At 45.3% G+C, this 19,247-nt stretch overlaps 1 protein-coding gene across 1 annotated transcript in view; it reads left to right on the top strand.

Annotated features, from left to right (window-relative positions):
* The window catches only part of Cfap54 (cilia and flagella associated protein 54), a 281,209-nt gene that overhangs the window by 253,563 nt on the left and 8,399 nt on the right, over positions 1-19,247 (top strand). The window contains exon 67 of the mRNA XM_038314435.1: positions 5,827-5,901. Coding sequence (XP_038170363.1) covers positions 5,827-5,901 — 75 coding nt within the window. The remainder of the gene's footprint in view (positions 1-5,826; positions 5,902-19,247) is intronic.

Below are 19,247 nucleotides of genomic sequence, written 5' to 3'. Positions count from 1 at the left end.
TCCCATGCTTCCTGTGCTTACTGATAAATGGAGTGCGGCATTAATCTCACAATAGGTCAGAGAGCTCCCACTATCTCAAACTCAGGAGATTTCAGAGCGAGATACAGATTATACATTTCTCTCACGAAGAGCGCGTTGCCCTCTCGTGTCTGCTTTCAAGAAGAACTCAGCTCTCTTGACTGGCCCTCGTCTTTTGTAGTGCACTCCCAATCAGTTCCCCAGTCACAAACGTACCAGAGTGCTGTCTTTGGGACACAGCCTAGAATATTCTTTGCTTAAATTTCTCCTAGTACTTTTCTCCATGGTTAGTATATGGAAAACCGTTTCCTTCCGAATCTGCCTGTCTTCTCAGCTTTGATTGTCCGAGGCAGGAAAACGTCTATGATAGGAGGAAGTTACTCCAGACTGTGTTCTGCCTCTCTGCTTCATCCGTTTTCTAGGACTATTTTTCTTTTCATCTCTAAAATAAATAATCCTTTCACACAAAGACAGGCTGTTTGGACAGAGCCAGAGTTTCCAGGGTGACCCCGGTCAACGTAGGTGGAAAATTCATCATCAGAAGACAAATGTCTGAGTCAGGAGGTTGACTGTGAACATAAACAAGTCAGGAATAAATAGGGACATGGGGGTGGGCGGAGGAATCCAGAGGACCTGTGTTGCCTTAGCCAAGGCCTGTAACTTGCCCTCATGTTCTGATTGGTGTGTGAGGGCCACCGCAGAGGAACCAGCCCTCTTCGATCTTGATATCTTCCTCGGTGTTTTTACATTTCTTTCCCTGGCTTTGTGTTTCCTTAGCGTTGTTTTAGGCATGTTCCAGCTCCCACTGGCTCTGTATGTGAAAGGAAGATAAGCCTCTATCACCTAATAGAAGGAATTTCTTTTGCTCGGAGATGAATTGGCAAGTGAATTGGTTCACAGCAATTATAAGAAGTAGAAGAAACATATTTTTCTCTTTTTTTCAACAGTATTAAGCAGCACTTTAAAACACCTAGATTCTGGTTCATATAAAATCTCATGGACTAAATTTGTCGTCATGGCAATTCTCACTTCGAGCTAATTAGAAGCGAACTAGGACACTTGACGAGATCAGTTCTTCTGGAATTGGACAGGAATTCATGGCTTCTAAATGGGATTTTTCTATTACATATTATATTGTTGGTAGGTTATTGAACTAAGGATATAAATCAATAGTGCCTTTGGTTGCTGTGAGGGTGTGGGTTGCGTTCATTCCTATGCCCTCCTTTGTTTTTCTTCAGGTCCTTCCTATTTTCCTTTATTGTTTCCTCTTCCAAGTCCCTCAGGTCCAGAATAAGCCAGGGACTTTGGAACACAGATGTTAATTTAAGATAGATTAGGGAGGCTACCCAGCAGGTGTTCTGGTCACTTCTAACAGGAGCAGTGGCTCAGAATGACTGATTTCTATTGCTCCTCCACTTACAGCAAGCAGAATTGGCACATTACGACATGGGAAAGGACTCAGTTGTGGCTTAATTGGCAGAGTGCTTGCCTAGCATGAACGAAGCCCTGGGTTCGTTCTCCAGCACACCATAAAACTGGCTGCAGTAGCTCATGCCTTTAATTCTAGCACTTGGGAAGCAAAGGTGAGAGGATCAGGAGTTCAAGGTCATCCTTCTCATCTACATAGTTAGCTAAGGATAGCCTGAGCAGTTAAGGATAGCCTGAGCTACTGGGCCTCTGTCTCAACAAAACAAATCAACAAACAAAGGAGCAAAAAGTAGGAAATATGTCTGCAAGCCGTGCTGATTTTAAGATGGAAACACCTCATTTGGGGGTGAGAGTATGTTGCTATAAGAAGCCTACTATATGTTTGCCAAAATGCATAAGGTTGCTTCAGCAATTATTTATGGAATGCCCAAACAGTATAAATGGATGAAAATTAGCATAATATTAAAAGCCCCAAATGGCTACAGAAGCCTGGAGAAAAAAAGACACTCTGGTTTTAGCATTCTCTGTTCTTTCTGAGGAACCACGATTGGCAAACATTTAGGGAACAGTAAGGCGTATGTGGCAGAGCATGTAGGTGAATCTGGAGAGCAGGGTGGAGCGGCTCAGGCTGACCTTACCACACAGTGATGGAGGAGGCCATCTCCCTGGTCCCCCTCCCTGGGCTGAGAGCTCCTGAGGTTGCTGGAGGAGTCTGTCTTCCCTGCTCCCTCCCTGGATGGAGAGCTCCTGAGGTTAACTGTCTTGTTCCTCCCTGATTCCTGCTCCACTGCGTGGCCTGCAGAGGGCAGCCCATGGACAATGACTGGGTTAATAGTGAATGGACTTGGCAATGTAGGGAAGGTCTGTGGGGAAGTCAGACTGGGTTTGGGGGATTTGAACAGGCATCTTACCCTACCACATGATATTCGTGGTGAGAAACAGAGGGAGCAGAGGTTTGAAGGCAGGAAGCATTTCTCTCAATGGTGAGGATTCCGACTAAGTGTAAAAATTGGCTTTAGTGTGTTGGACTTGCTCAGAGGTCCAGCGAATCTCGGAATTCCTGGGGGTTTCTTTGGAAGGAAAGGGACAAAGTCTGGCCAGGGGTCACTTCGCCTCTCTCTGACCCTTATCAAAGGGAAGCAGCACACTTTCTCACCACTTTCTGTCAAGGAGTGCGGAGCAAGCTCAGTGTTTTCCCGAGTCTGTGGTAGCAAGGTAACACAAGGGGCCCAAAACTCTGACCTACATGCCAACCAATTCCACAGTGTGTGTATGTGTGTGCGTGTGTGTGTGTGTGTGTGTGTGTGTGTGCAGTTTGCCTCACAGCCAGAGCAATACAGCATCGCTGAGGCAAAATCCCCGTTTGATAGATGTCGAGACAGGCAGTAGAAGGCATCTGTCAAGGAAACCCGCTCCCTTCATCTGTCTCTGAGATGACAAATGGCATGGACGAAGCCATTTTGCTTGATGGCTCTTGATGAAACCATGGCAGTAAGCCATCATGACTGCTACTGGATCCCCTTATAAAGAGAAAGCATACTTTTAGCAAGCCAAGAATCCAGTGAGACGCCCAAGTATATGAATAAGCAGGCGTAGAAGCCTGCTCCCCTCTGGATGGAAATGTGGGCCAGAAACGAGAAGGTCATCAGGTGTAGTGGTCAGTGCTGGGTCTCCCGCCCTTGCTCTGTCTGTTTTAGGCTTGTGAAGCTGGCCTCAAGCTCAAACAGTGAATAGCTCCTAGCCGATTGTTCTTCCCCTCTCAGCTGCCCAAGCCAGCTCACCTTCCAACAGCGGTCAGAGTTACATTTTTTTCATACAATCTGCATCGTTGTTCTCCTCCTGCCTAATTTCCCACAGTTTAAGCTCAGATCCCTCACTTCTATGTGAGCTGTTTGTCGTAAACAACCTATCTGTCAACTCTCGTGCCTCCACAGTTGCTATGGAAAAGACCACACATTGGGTTCCCGTGTTCCTTGACTGCCCGTCGCTTTTGGCTCATGTACCCAACCACATCACAGCCTTAGCATCCTTTCTCAACCAGTTCAAATTCTTCTCTTTTTTGGCTTGTCTGTTTTTTTTTTTTTTTTAACTTACTCTTTCATGATTTCATTGTATCTTTATGTAATCGTACACAATTATATGTTAATATAATGTTCACATGATATGTATAACGTCTTTTCGTCATCTCCCGCCGACACCTCCTTCTTCTCAAGGAGGCCCCTCCCACTTCCATGGAGTTTTGTTTGTCTGTGGTTGCTCTATTTATTTGGGGTTGTCTGCGTGAACATGGGTAGGGATAATTGGTGGAATGGCTGAGGGCACGTGGCTATGAGGACTCAGGTTTAAGTGGGACATCTGTGTCACCACTTCTGGGGCTCCAGGAATGTCAGGGAAGGGGGGCAGGAAGAAGATACAGGCTGGATGGATGAGAGAGAGGCCTTAACGGGGTGTGACTGTGACACCCGTGTACTCAGAACAGCAGTGTCTGCCTGCACAAAATCTTTGCAAGACAGGCCCAGTAGCATTCCACCATGGAGCAGGGGGTGGGGACTTATGATTCCCCTCCTCCCTGGAGAGATACAGGCAATCAATGGTATGGGGGAGGGGGAACCGCATTGTGTTCCTCAGTGGTGTAGCTGGTCAGCTGCCCTTCTGCTCTGTCAGGGCACAGGGCACACGAGCTCTCTTCCAGTGAGTGCTCCTTAGTCGTTGCACTAAGGATTGCTCTCCCACCCCTAGGATCCTACCGCACGTCATAACTACACATATCCTGACCAGGGACTATTTGCCATTTCGTTTTCTTGGGCACCTAGTCTTCTCACCAAAACCTGTGAGTCTGGGGTCTGTTTCTTCACCTTCGGATCCCACAGCACCCAGAAGAAGGTCTTGGATATATTTGTTAAGTTTAAGAATTAGCTTTAGTTTTTTTTTTCTTATTTTTTTCTTTGCTCTAATTGGACCATTTCTATGTATATGTATTTATTAAAGCTATTAAAATTGGTTTAGAATGCCAAGGTCTATTATCATTTGATTTTTATTTTAAGGTTTTAACCATCATTGCTCAGTTATGATTTAAAAATTAATATATTTCTATCATTTTACTGTTCCTGAGTGCCAGCGCATATGTATATTAATACAACCATCGAAACAAACTGTTGCCTTCTGCAGAGTTAGGCGCTGGCAGTGTTTTGAGGTGGGCAGAGCTTAGCTCTGACAATCTTTTTTTTAAAAAAAAATTAATTTTTCTATGTGTGTAAGTGGTTTGCCTGCACATGTCTGCACAACACACGCATGCCTACCTAGTGCCTGTAGAGATCAGAAAAAGGGAATCAGAGCCCCTGGAACTGGAGCCCCAGGTGGTTCTGAGCCACCCCATGGGTGCTGGGAGCCCAACCCAGGTCCTTTGGAAGAGCAAGTGCTTCACCCCAGAGCCCCCTCCCCAGCCCCAGACTCCCACCTTGTAGTCCTCGTCCCTTTAGTTGTAAGGAAAGGAAAAGAGCCCTGGCTGAAGTAAATGGATGTGGGCGGGAAAGGGCAGTGACGTCTCACAGGGCGTAGGAAGCCTGCAGGTGACGGATGACCGGACACAGCCCAGTGAGCCTGAGGGAAACAGAACTGGGGAATGAAGGGCCAAACCTGCGCTCAGACCCATGGCGGACACCCTCTCTCATGTCTGCCTCTTCCTCTGCCTCAGCTCACGTCACTAACCCAGGCGCCGCCTTCTCTACCTCCACATCTTACCTCGCAGCTCACATGGCCGCCACTGATCTAGTAGGGTTGTGTTTCCTTCACGAAGTCTCAATGCTAGCGAGTCTGGTTGTGTCAGCCCTACCTGTGGTGAGGTCATCTGAGGTCAGATGTCCACACACAAAGGCCACTGGGTCCCTACAGGCAGGCCATGCCAGGCCGTCAGCAACGGTGTCCACACGCTGTTGCCTCCTTCTTCTCTCGTTACCCTTTCGATTCGGTTCCCAACTGCCACCCATTCTTTTCTACTTAAACTTCTCACCTCTAGCCCCTGAGATCTGCATCTCTTCATCCTGAGGATTTCTCCTCAATGGAAAAGTCATTTCCCCAAACCTTATTCTGGTGTAACTATTGTGCTTGCCATTCCTCTGCCGACTGTGCAGCTCCACAGTAAATGTCCAGGGGAAGAGTATGCTACAGCAATAGACAGCCATGGTTAAGCCCAGCGCTTATGTTCTGGCTACCTCGTATGCTTTCAAGGAGCCTAGATGACTTGAGCGAATGACTTCAATTCTCTCTTTCACAGCTTGGAATTAAGGGTTGAGTGACATAAAATAAGACAAAACGAGTTAATAATCAACATGGCCTACTTTCTCGATGACACCAGAATCACCGTTATATTTTTCTTTCCAGAACATGATCCTCGAATGTTGCTCTGAAATAATGGCTTTGTTTTCTGCCGACAGAGAGCCAACACCACTTACTGAGGTATGTGCCTCTCCTCTGAGACTCTCTGGGATCATTCATTGACCGTTTTGCTGTGTTAACGGAGACACAGTGTGTGTATCTAACCACAAGTACAGAGGACCTCACTGCCTTAATCATGTGAAAAAGTATTTATAATGGAATATTACTTTGGTTAAAAGTATTCTTTGCTAGAAAACTTCAGCTGGTGCAGAAATTTATAAAGAGAACTTAAAAGAAATCACTTCATAACCACTATGCCATGAAAATCCCATTAGCATTTGGAGAATATCTAGAAATATGTGTATACACAAATTTAGATTTTTGTATCAATTGAATCAGCTTTACATGTATCATGAAACTTGCTGTCTCCATAACCAATGTGGTTAGAAAGAAAATGGCCCCCATAGGCCCCGTGGGGAGTGGCACTATTGGGAGGTGTGACCTCTGAGGGTGGGCTTAGAGGTCTCAGATATTAAAGCCATGCCCAGTGTGGCTGTCACTTCCTGCTGCCTGTGGATCCTCAGGTGTAGAACTTCTACAACTTCAACTTCTTCTCCAGTGCTCATGTCTGCCTGCATGCTGCCATGCTTTCTGCCATGATGATAATGGACTAAACCTCTGGACTGTAAGCCAGCCCCAGTGAAGTGTTTTCCTTTCTAAGAGTTGCTATGGCCACGGTGTCTCCTCACAGCAACAGAAACCCTAAGACAACCAGTAATGTCATAGGGGATTATTTTTGTACATGAAAAGTCTACCTCATCATATTTAATGTCTTAGAATAGTCTCATACGTTTGCTCGCCAAGCACTGTTTACACAGCTAAATACTTATTACTTACGATGGATTTTGGGGCATGTGTTTGGATACATGTGTCCATATATAAATAAACATACCATAAAGTTTATCATTTTAACCATTTGATGTACTAAACAACTGTTCAGTTCAAGTGCCGTGCATCTGTTACCTTCATCCACCTCCCAAACGTTTCACTACTCCAAGCAGCAACTCTACTCGTGCATTATTAACCCCCTATTTCTCATCCCCATCCTCCCCAACTCCTGATGTCCTCTAGTCTGCTTTGCCAGCGTCCCAGTTAACCTATTGCAGGGGCACCATGTCACTAGGATTGTCCCACACTTGCCTCTTTGTGGGCGGCTTACTTAGCATCCTGTTCTAAAGTTATTCACAATGCAGCACATGCCAGTATTCCATTCCTTTTTATTTCATTTGCATTGTGTCTCTATACCATATATGTTTATCTATTCATCTAATAATAGGCTTTTGGCTTTTTATGACTTGGGTGTGTGTATTTGAGTCCTGGCTTCAGTGGGTGGGTGGGGGATATATTTAGGAGTGGAATGACTTAATCACATGGTAATTCTATGCCAAACTCCTTAAGGAGCTCCCAAACTGCTTGTTTGCTTGCTCCCCCCCCCCCACCCCAGTAGCAAGGCAACTTTAGACACATGCACACAACCATCAGGGTTCTAATTTCTGTACATTCTCATCAACACACGTGGCTTTTCCTCTGTTTTTTTTTCTCAGTTGTCATCCTGCTGATGGGTGGGAAGTGGTATCTGATGTTCTGATGTGTATTTCTTTAATAACGGCTGATGTTGGACAATTTCTCATGCATCTGTCAGCCGTCTGCATATCTTCTCCAGGGAAATCGCTCTCAAACCCACTGCCCACTTTTGACCTGGGATGTTCGCTTTACTAGATGATGGCAAATGGCCCCCTGGAAATGGCACAAGTTTCCTCTCCTGTCAGTCAGTGATGAGAGAACAGTTTGCCAAAACTCCCATCTATACTATTTTTAAAAATGGTCTGTCCTCCAAAGCCCATTTTTCCCTTTTCTGCACCTTTCCAGAAGGTATTTGATGGTTTATCTGATAGGGTCATAAGGCTTATTAGGTCATGCCTTATTCAGACAGGTCAGGGAAAATGTCTGAAGAGGTGACATTTGAAGATCCAAGAGTACATAGTATTGTGCCTTTCATACAATCCTTAGCTTTGGGGACAGCAATTGATGCAGCTGTCCCCAAAGCAAAAATACAAACAATCTATGTTTATACTTTCAGAGCGCTTTGTGAAATAAAATTTATTCCCTTTAGGTCTGAACTCATGAATACAGGGTTTTTTCCCCTTAAAATATCCACTTAACAATGTGTCCCTTGTTTATTTTAATATGGAGAATTTATTTTGTATTAAGTAATTATATAGCTCCAGTGAGGTAGACAGCAAAACCAAGTTTAAATCTAATTTTGAACAACATTTTTGGGGAGGTTGGGCTCTCTAAAAGAAAAGAATGAATAGAAGTTGTGTGTGTGTATGTGTGTGTGTTTGTGTGTGTGTGTGTGGTATATGTTCATATGTGCATGTGTATATGTATGTGTATGGTACATGTGCATTTGTGTATGTGTGTGGTGTGTATATGCATGTGTTATGTATGTATGTGGCCAAGAAGGGATTCATTATGTTCAACTATTTGACTGGAGGCTTAATGGTCCCACAATGGCTGTCTCTACACTATAGAGCCGGGAAACCAGAAGTTCCTCAGTCAAAGATGCTGGAAGATTCAGGACAAGGTAACAGATGATACAGCCCAGTCTGAGGTTGTAGGTCTGGAGTTCCCTGCAGTCACCAGCATGCATTCATGTTGGACGGTTCAAGACGCTGGGGCCAGATGTCCACAGCCACCAGCGTCTGCACTAAATGCACCCATACAATGACAAAAGTTAACCACCACAAGTGTTCAGTAATGGACGACAAATTTTTTTTTAATGAGATATATAATTAATAGTGTCAGTGGATTCTGGATTCTGGCAGATCAGGGTTGAAATCCTAGTCTTCAGTGTTAACAGTGGCATGTTCTAAGGTCATATATGTAATAGCACCACACTCACAGTCATTGTGAGGATTAAAACAATAATGTGTTAAGCATGCATAAAAGGGCCCGATACAAGCAAATGCTTAGACCTGGGGTATGTAAGCACATTGCTGCCATTGTCACCATCCTCATCACGTGTGAATGCTTCAGCTCCTTGTTAACTAATTTCAGAGGTTAGAAGCTATACTTGGGTTTATAGTCTCAATGTTAGAAGAAGAAATGGAATCTTTATCCATTTCTTTGCCCATTAGTGTAAATCACTTCTGAACCCATAGGAGGTAGGCCAGTGTGCAGGATGGCACCATGGGATCCAAGTGGCACAGTTTGTACCTATGGAAGAGATGGTGTCTTCTACTTGGATTTCACGCTTGACCTCTGCTGAGAGGCAGACTTACCTAGCTGTGCGGGGCTGGGACATGGGGATTTGTGAGCTTGTCCCAGTAAGTTAGTCAGTTCTTGGGCAGGCCAACTTATAGGTGCTAATAGAATTTTTTTTTGAGACGATGTGTCATTCCGTGGCCTTGACAGGTGGTCTTGAACTCTCAGAGAATCACCTGTTTCTACCTCCTTGGAACTGGGGAATTAAAGGTATACACCACCGTGTCGGGCCCTCTGAGCCATTTTTATCACTGGTATGAGGTTTTGTTCTGCAAGATTTTTATTTTTTACTGAGCACGCCTATTACAAGTTACCTTGGCTTGTATCACCTCTTCCTAATTAAAATAAATATTGCTGTACAAAGGTTGTAATAAAGAGACTTTGGAGAGCAAGGAGATAAAGAAGCCCATGCCAACCTTCTTAGTGGATCACAGAGTAATGACAAGTAGGTATGATTTAATGTCACACCACAAGAAAAAGCATTTTTTAATTGTCTGCACAGGTTTGAATTCTTAGTTTCCAAACTGTCAGATAGGATTCAAATATGATGCTAAAATTATCTCTTCTGTCTTGCTGTAACTAAGCAATCATGGGAGGATGAAGCCCCTTTTAGACAGCTTCCTGTCCATCATCAATTATTGACTGTCAGCTATTTGCAGGACATTGGTGTGGATACCTTCTATAGCTGCAAGGCAATACAGATGAAAGCACCTCTGGCCAGCTAAATTAACGTTTTCCAATTTGTTCGCGTGGCACAAGAAAATTGGGTCTAAATTACATACACATGTGTGTGAGAGTATGTGAATTTAACAGATCAGTATGTGAGTATAAAGCTCATTTGTGCTGGCTACAATCATACAGGATTGGTATGTGTAAGAGATTCATAGGTACAGCTTCTGGTTGGAAGAGATGGGACCTATTACATGCACAGTTTGAAAAGTAAAAGACTTTATTTTTTACTGTAGATATAAATAACTTTTCTTTCAGTTCAAAATTTTCAGCTAGATCCAGCATAAGTAACTGACAATCACAATAATATTCATCAAATACCAATAAACCACTAGTAATCATAATAATTTTGGTTCATATTTGTTGAGAACATAGTGTGTGCAAACATTGCTAAATGTTTTGAATACATACATTAGTGTGGTGGTATTAATAAGGATGGCCCCTATTGGTTCATATATTTGAATTCTTGGTCTTCTTGACAGGGATTAGGTGGCACAGCCTTGTTTGAGTATGTATAGCCTTGCTGGAGAAAGTTTGTCACGGTGGAGGCAAGCTTTGGGATCTCAATGCTCATGCCAAGCCCAGTGTCTCTTCTCTCTTCCTACTGCCTATGGGTCTGGATGTAGAACTCTCAGAATCTTTCTTCTGCACCATGTCTTCCTACTTTCTTTGCCATGTTTCCTGCCACACTGATAAAAGCCGTAGGCTAGCCCCAATTAAATGTTTTTCTTTATAAGAGTTGCCATGGTCAGGTATTTCTTCATAGCAATAAATAGACAAATAGTTCATTTAATATTAGAAGAATATTTTTGTTTTTCAAGACATAGTTTCTCTTGTGTAGCCCTGGCTGTCCTGGAACTCACTCTGTAGGTCAGGCTGCTCTTATACTCAGACATTCACCTACCTCTGCCTCCTAAGTGCTGGGATTAAAGGCATGCACTACCACCACCTGCCAAATTAGAAGACTCTTATAGAGTGGTTGGAATTTTATTTATTTTTAAAGAGTTGTTTGATTTATTTATTTGTCTGTGTATGCATGTGCACATGCACGTGAACATGCAAGCTGTTACTGTTTGGATGCCAGAAAAGGACGTCAGATACCATGAAGGTGTAGTTATAGGCAGTTGTGAGCCACTGGATGAGGCTGCTGAAAGCAAACTTCAGTCTTCTGCAAGAGCAGCGAGTCCTCTCGCGCTCTCTCTCCAGGCCCTCCTGCTTTATTGGGGAAGAAATTCAGGCACAGGAAAGCTAAGCAGCGGGTGCAAGGTGAGGGTAGGAGTCAAGTTCATATTTGCTTTACTCCAAGGCCAGCAATGTATCTGTACCCAGGGAATGTTGTTTTTGGACAGTGGAAAAAAGATGCTGTGGGCAGTTGAGGAATGAGGCGGGAACTTAAAAGATGCTGTTGCAGACTAAGAAGGGTTGAGAAGGAAGGCAGAGTGCTAGAAGGGGGGTTCAGAGACCAAGCAGGGTGTTGAGAGAGCAGTGAGCATAAAGGAAAGGGGATAGGAGTGGCAGAGGTTGTCTCTAAGGACAGAGGATGGGCAGGGACAGAGAAGCTGGGAGCAGAAAGCTCCCCCCCCCCCAAAAAAAGTGGTCATGATGGGGAGAGGGTTACCACGAAGGCTGATTGGAGGGAGTGAAGTTGGAGCAGTTCACCGGGTAATTTTAATTTTCCCAGTGAAATGGTTCAAGTACTTGCTATTGAAATGAGTCAGATGGGCTGGGGGTACCATCTTTTAAAAGAGAGGAAAGGATCTGATACTTGCTGTGGGATAATACTCTTGTACACTGTAAAGATTTGTCACTTGTATTAGTTTAATAAAATGCTGATTGGCCTGTAGCCAGGCAGGAAGTATAGGTGGAACAACAAGACTAAGAGAATTCTGGGAAGAGGAAAGGCCAGATGCAGTCACCAGCCAGACACAGAGGAAGCAAGATGAAAATGCCTCAATGATAAAAGATGCCAAGTAATGTGTCTAAACATAGACAAGAATTATGGGTTAATTTAAGTTGTAAGAGCTAGTTAATAATAACCCTGAGCTAATAGGTCAAACAGTTTATACCTAATATAATCCTCCGTGTGTTTCTTTGGAACTGAATGGCTGTGGAAACAGGCAGGACAGAAACTTTCATCTACAGGTCTTCATTATCATTAGTGATATGGCCGAAGAAGTTGGCTCAGCACGAAAGAATGGACTGAGGGCCACACCCAGTTTTAGGATTCCCAGTGTCTTATGGCCCTGGTTATCTTGGCTTGATATAAGAAATGATACCACTAGAAGTGTGCATTTTATTGGGTAAATGTGAGAGGGAAGCTGGTCCCCGATGTGGGAGAGCAGTGGGATAGAGACAGCAGCTCTGATGCCATCCCATGGCCAGGAAAAGTGCCTCTCCTGTCCTCCAAGAAAGCACAGTTACTGTTGGACATACCTATTTCTTAAACTCGTCAATCAAATCAAATCAAATCAAAACAAAACCCAAACTTGTTTTCTTAAAAATATTTTCTATCTGGCCTACACATCCTTAATGACAGTAAAATTCTACCGACTTAGCCAGTATGACGGTGTGCTTGATGGATGAATATTTTTTACATGGCTGAATTCCCTGTGCATATATATCCAATTGTTTCTTATTGTTAAAAATAATTGTTTAGGGGCTCAGTGGCAGAAAGCTTGCCTAGCATGGCTGAGGTCCCAGATTCAATCTACAGTACAACCAAAAATTAGTTTGTGATACATTTCTGATAGATTATTGGCATCAACCACGTGCTGAGGATTAATGGTTACATTCCACTCTGCTAGCGTCTTCAGTTTATCTAGTCGTTTGCTCTTTTTTCTAATATATCTATTCCATCATGAGATGACGGGAACCTTATCTTCGTTCACAGCCTCTCCTGAGCCTTCGCATGTCAGCTGAAATGATTGCTACAGCATGTCAGCATCTTACTGACTGTTGTGTAAAATGGGTAAATAACACGCCTAACCTATGCTAGCTTAATGGGACTGTGGCCTTTCTCTTAAAATTGTTTATATTGATTTATTCACGTAATTGCGTGTGTGTGTGTGTGTGTGTGTGTGTGTGTGAGAGAGAGAGAGAGAGAGAGAGAATGAGAATGAGAAAAAGTGAGTAAGAATGAGAGAGAGAGAGAGACAGACAGACAGACAGACAGACAGAGCATGTGCATATGACCCAGGTCGTGGACGGATGACAGAGGACAACTTTTGAGAGGCAATTTTGTCTTTCTACCACATGGATTCTGGGGACTCAATCTCAGGTCATCGGGCTGGGTGACAAGCACCTTTACCCACCGAGCCAGCTCGGCGCCCTGACTCATGATCTTCCTTCACATCCTTCTGCCACATCCCTTGGCATGCGATAGTTTTTAATCAAACTACGTCTGAATGACATACACCTCTACTAGTCTCCTATTATAATACTGACTAGATCTAATACAGTAAGATTGTTTCCTACTGTAGTTCTATTTTGAGGGCTTTGCCCACTGTCTGGCCACAGCAGGTAGTGTCAGTAACTAGGAAAGGAATGAATAGTTTCAATTAATCTTCCAAGGACAGCCCTGAGGCTGCAGTTCTGCCCCTCCCATGGACATGGACGTTGGGGTCATCAGCGCCGGTCATTTGTTAAGCAGCCATCTGTGGGGCGCTTCTTCCAGGGCAGCCAGAGGACAAGGCACTAGGATACAGAAGTAAAATCCCGAGTTCCTGTCTTGAAGAGCACTACAGTTTAGTACTTCCTGAGGCAACCAGCTCAGCACCACTACCCACATCCCTCTGACAGGCTCTCGCCGCAGCTCTGGAGGTGATGAACCGCTTTGGACATCTTTTTCTCCGAGGGCTCACTGGCCCCTTCTGTGAAATTTAGCGGCCCAGTGTTAGAAGTTTCTATCATCGCTCTGAAAAGTGAGCAAGCAGTAATAAAGTAGCCTCGCCGAAACACAGATGTGGCCAGGGAGACTCGCAGAACATTTCCCTGGTCAGAAAGAGCAGGCGAAACATGAGCGTCAGCTCCATGATAGTGAGGAGAGGGTGAGGTCATGCTTTGCTGTTTTGCTATGAAGATGGGAATATGAGCCAAACCCTCAGATTCCTGAATGCAAAGAAAAACGAAGTTTTAGGGGGAAAGAGTTGGCTCCGCTGAAAATGTTCCGTGCAGCTGAGTGCAAGGACGGCACTGGGCTGGTGCACTAGGGCAAACAGAGAACACGGAGTCCTTGCCAGGACAAGGCCGAGTGTCTCGAAAGCATGAGTGGGGCTGGCGCTTCCAGAGGGAAACTATGGTCACCGATGCTTTTTTAATGAATGGCTATTCTGCACGAAGATACAGGAGAATGCAGTCAGATAAGGCTTCAAAGAACTGGCCAGCATTTCGGAGGCTGAGACGGGAGGATTGTCATGAATCTGAAGTCAGTTTGGGTTACAGAGTAAGTTCTTGCCCAGCCTGGGCTACCCAGTGGATTCTAATCCAGCCTAGGCTACAGAAGGGGGCGCTGTTTCAAGACAAAAAGAAGAGATCTGGCCAAAGTCACAGAGCTGCCACTGTCACACCCCAAACAAAGCCTACTTACTGTAAAGGTTCCCATTGGCCATTGTGGTTATCCTGAAGCCAGCCCTGCCCAGATTTTCTATGGGCCACAGCACCAGGCCTCTGTGTGGTTGGTTGGGCCTGGGCTTGGATTCAATACTAGGCCTCTGAAGATGGCCAATCAAAACCTCTACCGCTGCTTAAGTTCGAGTTTGTTCAGTCTACAACTCCTCTCTAGAGACTCCCCCGCACCCCAGTGCACCCACATTCAAGTTTGGGCACAGTCCTCACCCCTTGGTTGCAAGAACATCCATTTGTCAGAAGCGCATGTGGGCTGCAATCTGTAGCTAACGCCGCACCCGGTTTCTGGACTTCATCGTCCTCTTCAGAGAGGCTGCACCTTGCTGCCTGCCCATGGCTCTATCACAAAACCTCAGAAGTGTAACAATCACACTAGAAACTCTGCCCGCCACCTGCTAGCACAAAGCTCTACACTGTGCATAGCAGGTAATTACTGAGCATTATCAATTAATTCTATTAACACAATCAGGGAGACTGACAATCACAGATTTTTCTTCTCACTCCTTGCCTTCCTCTTAGTTTCTGCTGGTGCATCCACGAGCTGTCTGAATAGGTTTTATGGGCAGCAAGAATTACATCTTCCTTCCCTGAGACATTATCATTCTGTCCTCAAGTGGAGAGTTCCCTTTGTGTGTAAGATCATGAAGCATCCACTTAATATTCTTATATTCTTTGGAAGACAATGCCGGATGACATGAGTTCCACACTGCTTTTAAAAACACCTTGCTGACTTTGATCCCATCATCTCGCCGTTCACATCTGACTGTCAAATTTGGGTAAAGGAAAAAGAAAGCCCTTAAAAAAAAAAAAGGCCAGGCTATTAACGTGCTCTTCAAATGCTAAGAAAAGGCTACACTGTTTATAGCATTTCAGAAATGCTCATCTCTCCAAGATTTGCCAGCAATAGTGTCAAGGTAAAATACACTCTTTTTTTTTCATGGAGGGACTGAGAGCCTTTGTGTTTCCTGTGCTCAGGGTCCCAGGCCACTTTGTGAACATGCAGTTGGAGGGCGTGATAAGACTTGGGTGTGGTTTGAACCATGGTAGCATTATGAACGGGATGGTTATGTGCTTATTCTCAAAGTAACAGAAGTGTGTGTGTTTCTCCATAAATCAAGCCTGGCTTCATTACTGAAGCTGCAGGCCAGTCTCAAGGGGACAGTTAGTCGCTTTGTACAACTTCAAGGGACGTTAGAGACAGGGGAGTCATTAGCCAATCTCATTTCTCTCTATTCTGGAAAATACTGGGTGAAATGATGAGTTTCATTCATGAGTTTCATTCCCTTCATCTGGTTTGGTAAATGAGTCCGCCCGGACCTCGAAGCTGGGAAGATGGCTCAGCAGTTGGGAGCACACTGCTTGCTCTTTCAGAGGACCAGAGTTCGGTTCCTAGAACCCATATCAGTTTTCTTATAGCTCCCTTGAACTTCAGCTCCAGGGGATCTGACACCCTCTTCTGGCCTCTGCAGATCCCTGTGAATGGCATGGTACACACACACACACACACACACACACACACACACACACATACACAAATAAAAAATATTAACGAAAGTAATTTTTAAAGCTTGAGCTAGGTGCAGTGGTGTGTCACGAGAATCCTTACATTTGAGAGGGACAGGAGGATTGCTGGGTTTGAAGCTAATCTGTGTTGCTCAGTGAGTTTGAGGCTAGCCTGAGCTATGTAGACCAACCTGTAGCTCCCCGGGAGAGCACCTGCGTAGCAGGTGTGAGATCCCCAAAACTAAGAGAAAGGAGAGGGGTGGGACCGATGAGAACACAGAGAATTTCAACACAACCTTTGTATGCTTTCCCCAGCGGTAAAACGTTATACAATGAAAGCCCAACGTCATAACCAACGTGGGGACACTGGCTCACTCAAAACACAAAGCTCTTCTGCCATCACTGACACTGTCGCCCCCACGGAGCCCCACTTCCCCGCTAGTCTGTGTCCCCCACCACCGGCAGCCACTGGTCTTCTTTACACTTCTATAATGTTTCTTTTCGAGGACACTGTAAAGGGAGGGGCACACTGTCACCACTTGGGTTGGCCACAATCCCATAGATAGCCATAAATCTGTTGTTCAAGAAAATGCTCTGAGAATTGACACATTCAATGTCTGGCTACCGAATTCTTGTTCGCCCGCCGTGCTCAGTGTCTGATGCAGGGTGGGTGTGGAAGGCTCAGTGCTGAATGTTCTTCCTGTACCACCGGCTCTACCCTCCCCTCTGCCTCGTCTCTCCTCCCTGCTCTCTGTCCTTGCCCCCTCCTTCTCCATCCAAGACCCCTAGGTAATCCACAAAGGTTCATTGTTGCTGCACACCGTGCCCCCGTGTCTGCGTTTGATGCGCTGGCACCCAGTTCGCGAGATTCGGGCAAGGGGCAGGAGGTTAAAATACACAGCCACACACAGACAGACAGACAGAGAGACAGAAACACAGAGAGACGGGTCATCCTTGAATTCCCCAAAAATGCCCCCTTTATTGTGTTCAGGGGCAGATTATATAAGAGATAGCCACACCCCACCAGAAACCACTCTGCTGCCATCAGGAACTCCTGAAGGTCTCGTGCTCAGAGCAGCTGTAGGCACTCAGATCAGGGGATTACAAGAAATTCAGGATCTGGGGTCTCACTGCTCCCAACACAGTGTTGGGATTCAAAACACTACCACAAACAATGCTGGAAAGCGTCTTTGTGAACTGCAGACTCTCAACCCTTTGGCTGAGAAAGCGCCCGGTTGCTGCTGGTGTCTAAGAAGGGTGTGCAGCTGGTCCTGGTGAGCGTCCATGAGAACAGAGGCAGTGTGAGCCGCTTGCCTTCCACATTGTGCTCATAAGGTCTGCTCTTCCGTTTGTCACCGCACTGGGGAGCTGCTAAGTAACAAAACCCAGCGTGCTTTGACCCAGTCCCCAGCGTAAAGTGTGAACTTTGGTTCTTTACAAAGGCTTTGCTTTTCAAAAAAAGTCTCTGGTTTCTAGTTGTCAGAAGTTAAGCTCAGGGAACTTGGGCTGAGAAAAAAGCAACATTGAGTATTGTTATAACTGTGGAGATTTTATTTCTGTGTTCCCGGTCAAAAGCACACAGGCAGACGGCATGGAGGCTCTCAGGAGGGTCCCCAGCTACGTGGTACCTAGCAGCTAACTTGACTGCTGGGAGAGAGTCAAAGCTCTGACCTTTAAGTGATGTTAAACTCTCCCGGTGATGATGGATGTGTGGTGAGGGAAGGCAAGCTTGCCTGAGCAGACATTTCAGTCAGGTTAGGGCAGACTGTGCTGTGCTAACAAATAAGTCCCAGTGCTCAGTGGTGGCGAAGTGTGTGTGCGTGTGTGTGTGTGTGTGTGTGTGTATGTGTGCGTGTGTGTGTGCATATGAGTGCATGTGTGTATGTGTGTGCGCGTGTGTGTGCATGTTTGTGTATGTGTGTGTGTGCATGTGTGTACATGAGTGTGTGTGCGTGTGTGTATATGTGTGTGTGAATGTGTGTGCGTGCATGTATGTGTGTGTGCGTGTGTGTGCATGTGTGCATGTGAGTGCATGTGTGTATATGTGTATGCATGTGTGTATGTGTGTGCATGTGTGTATGTGTGTGTGAATGTGTGTGCAAGCGTGCGTGTGTGCAGGTGCGAGTGTGGCATGGCTCACCACCCTCTACCTTTGTTAGTCACTAGGCATGCCAGGCTACCTGCTCTGTGAGCTTCCAGGAATTCTCCTGTCTCTGCTTTCCATCTTGCCACAGGAAGAGCACCAGGACCACAGGTTTGCTAGTGTATCTAGCTTTCCACAGGCTCTGGGGGTTTGAACTCAGGTCCTTACAGTTGTATGGCAAGTATTCTACATTGAACCGTCTCCACATGCCAAAGAAGATACCTTGGCCTCACGTCTGGTGAAGACTGGGTTCATGGCTTTCTGTCTAAGGTGTCTGTCATGTTCTCCCAGGACAGCTTTGGAGGAGAAGAGATGCATTAAGTATTTCCCAAGACCTTTTTTTTTAAGGTTGACCACATACCCAAATATGGCAGTCACAGACAGTATAGGCTCATTTGGAGTGATTGGCCCTAGACCCTTCTTTTCCTCTGAAAGGTATCCCAGCCTAGGTGATAAATTCCAAAAGCCATCCTGGGTGGCTGTCATAATTCCTGCTCGTATCCTAATGTCTCACCCTGGTTTGTAAGGGTGTGCCAGGGAGCCTCGTAAAGACACACCCTTGTATTTTAGGGGACACTAACAACTGTTTGTTTCAGTAGGCTGTTGTAGAAATACCACGAAATTTTAAGTAGAAATAATGCAATAAGGTAGTGCCAGTCTCCACACAGCAGCTGTGATAAATGCGGTATCCAAACCATCTCCCTGGACCACGCGTGTGACAGGTTACACAACCATCTTCCAGAGGAATCGCCAGAACTCGTGGCCTCAAATGGCAAAGAAATGTTGTGAATATGGTTGAGTTTAGGGTCAAATGAGGAGGATGTTATACAGGTGACCTCCACAAGGCTGTCATTGGTGCCCTAGTGAGAGGGTGCTGCTCTGACAGCAGAGGAGACAGGGAGGCAGAGTGATGACGTGAGACGCAGTTTCAGAGCAATGACAGGATCTGCAGGAAAAGCAGTGAGACTGGTCTTAGGCTGGAGAAAGAAAGCACAAGCCAGGCAGGTGAATGACTTCTCCCCTTAGAACCTCCAGGAGAAACCAATCCGGATGGCATCTTGACTTGATACAGTTCATCTGGTTTCTGGTTTCTGACCCCCAG

The sequence above is a fragment of the Arvicola amphibius genome, chromosome 17 (assembly GCF_903992535.2).
Source record: "Arvicola amphibius chromosome 17, mArvAmp1.2, whole genome shotgun sequence".
NCBI lineage: Eukaryota > Metazoa > Chordata > Mammalia > Rodentia > Cricetidae > Arvicola > Arvicola amphibius.
The sequence above is the reverse complement of the archived record's forward strand: the minus strand, read 5'-3'. Positions and strand labels throughout refer to the sequence as shown.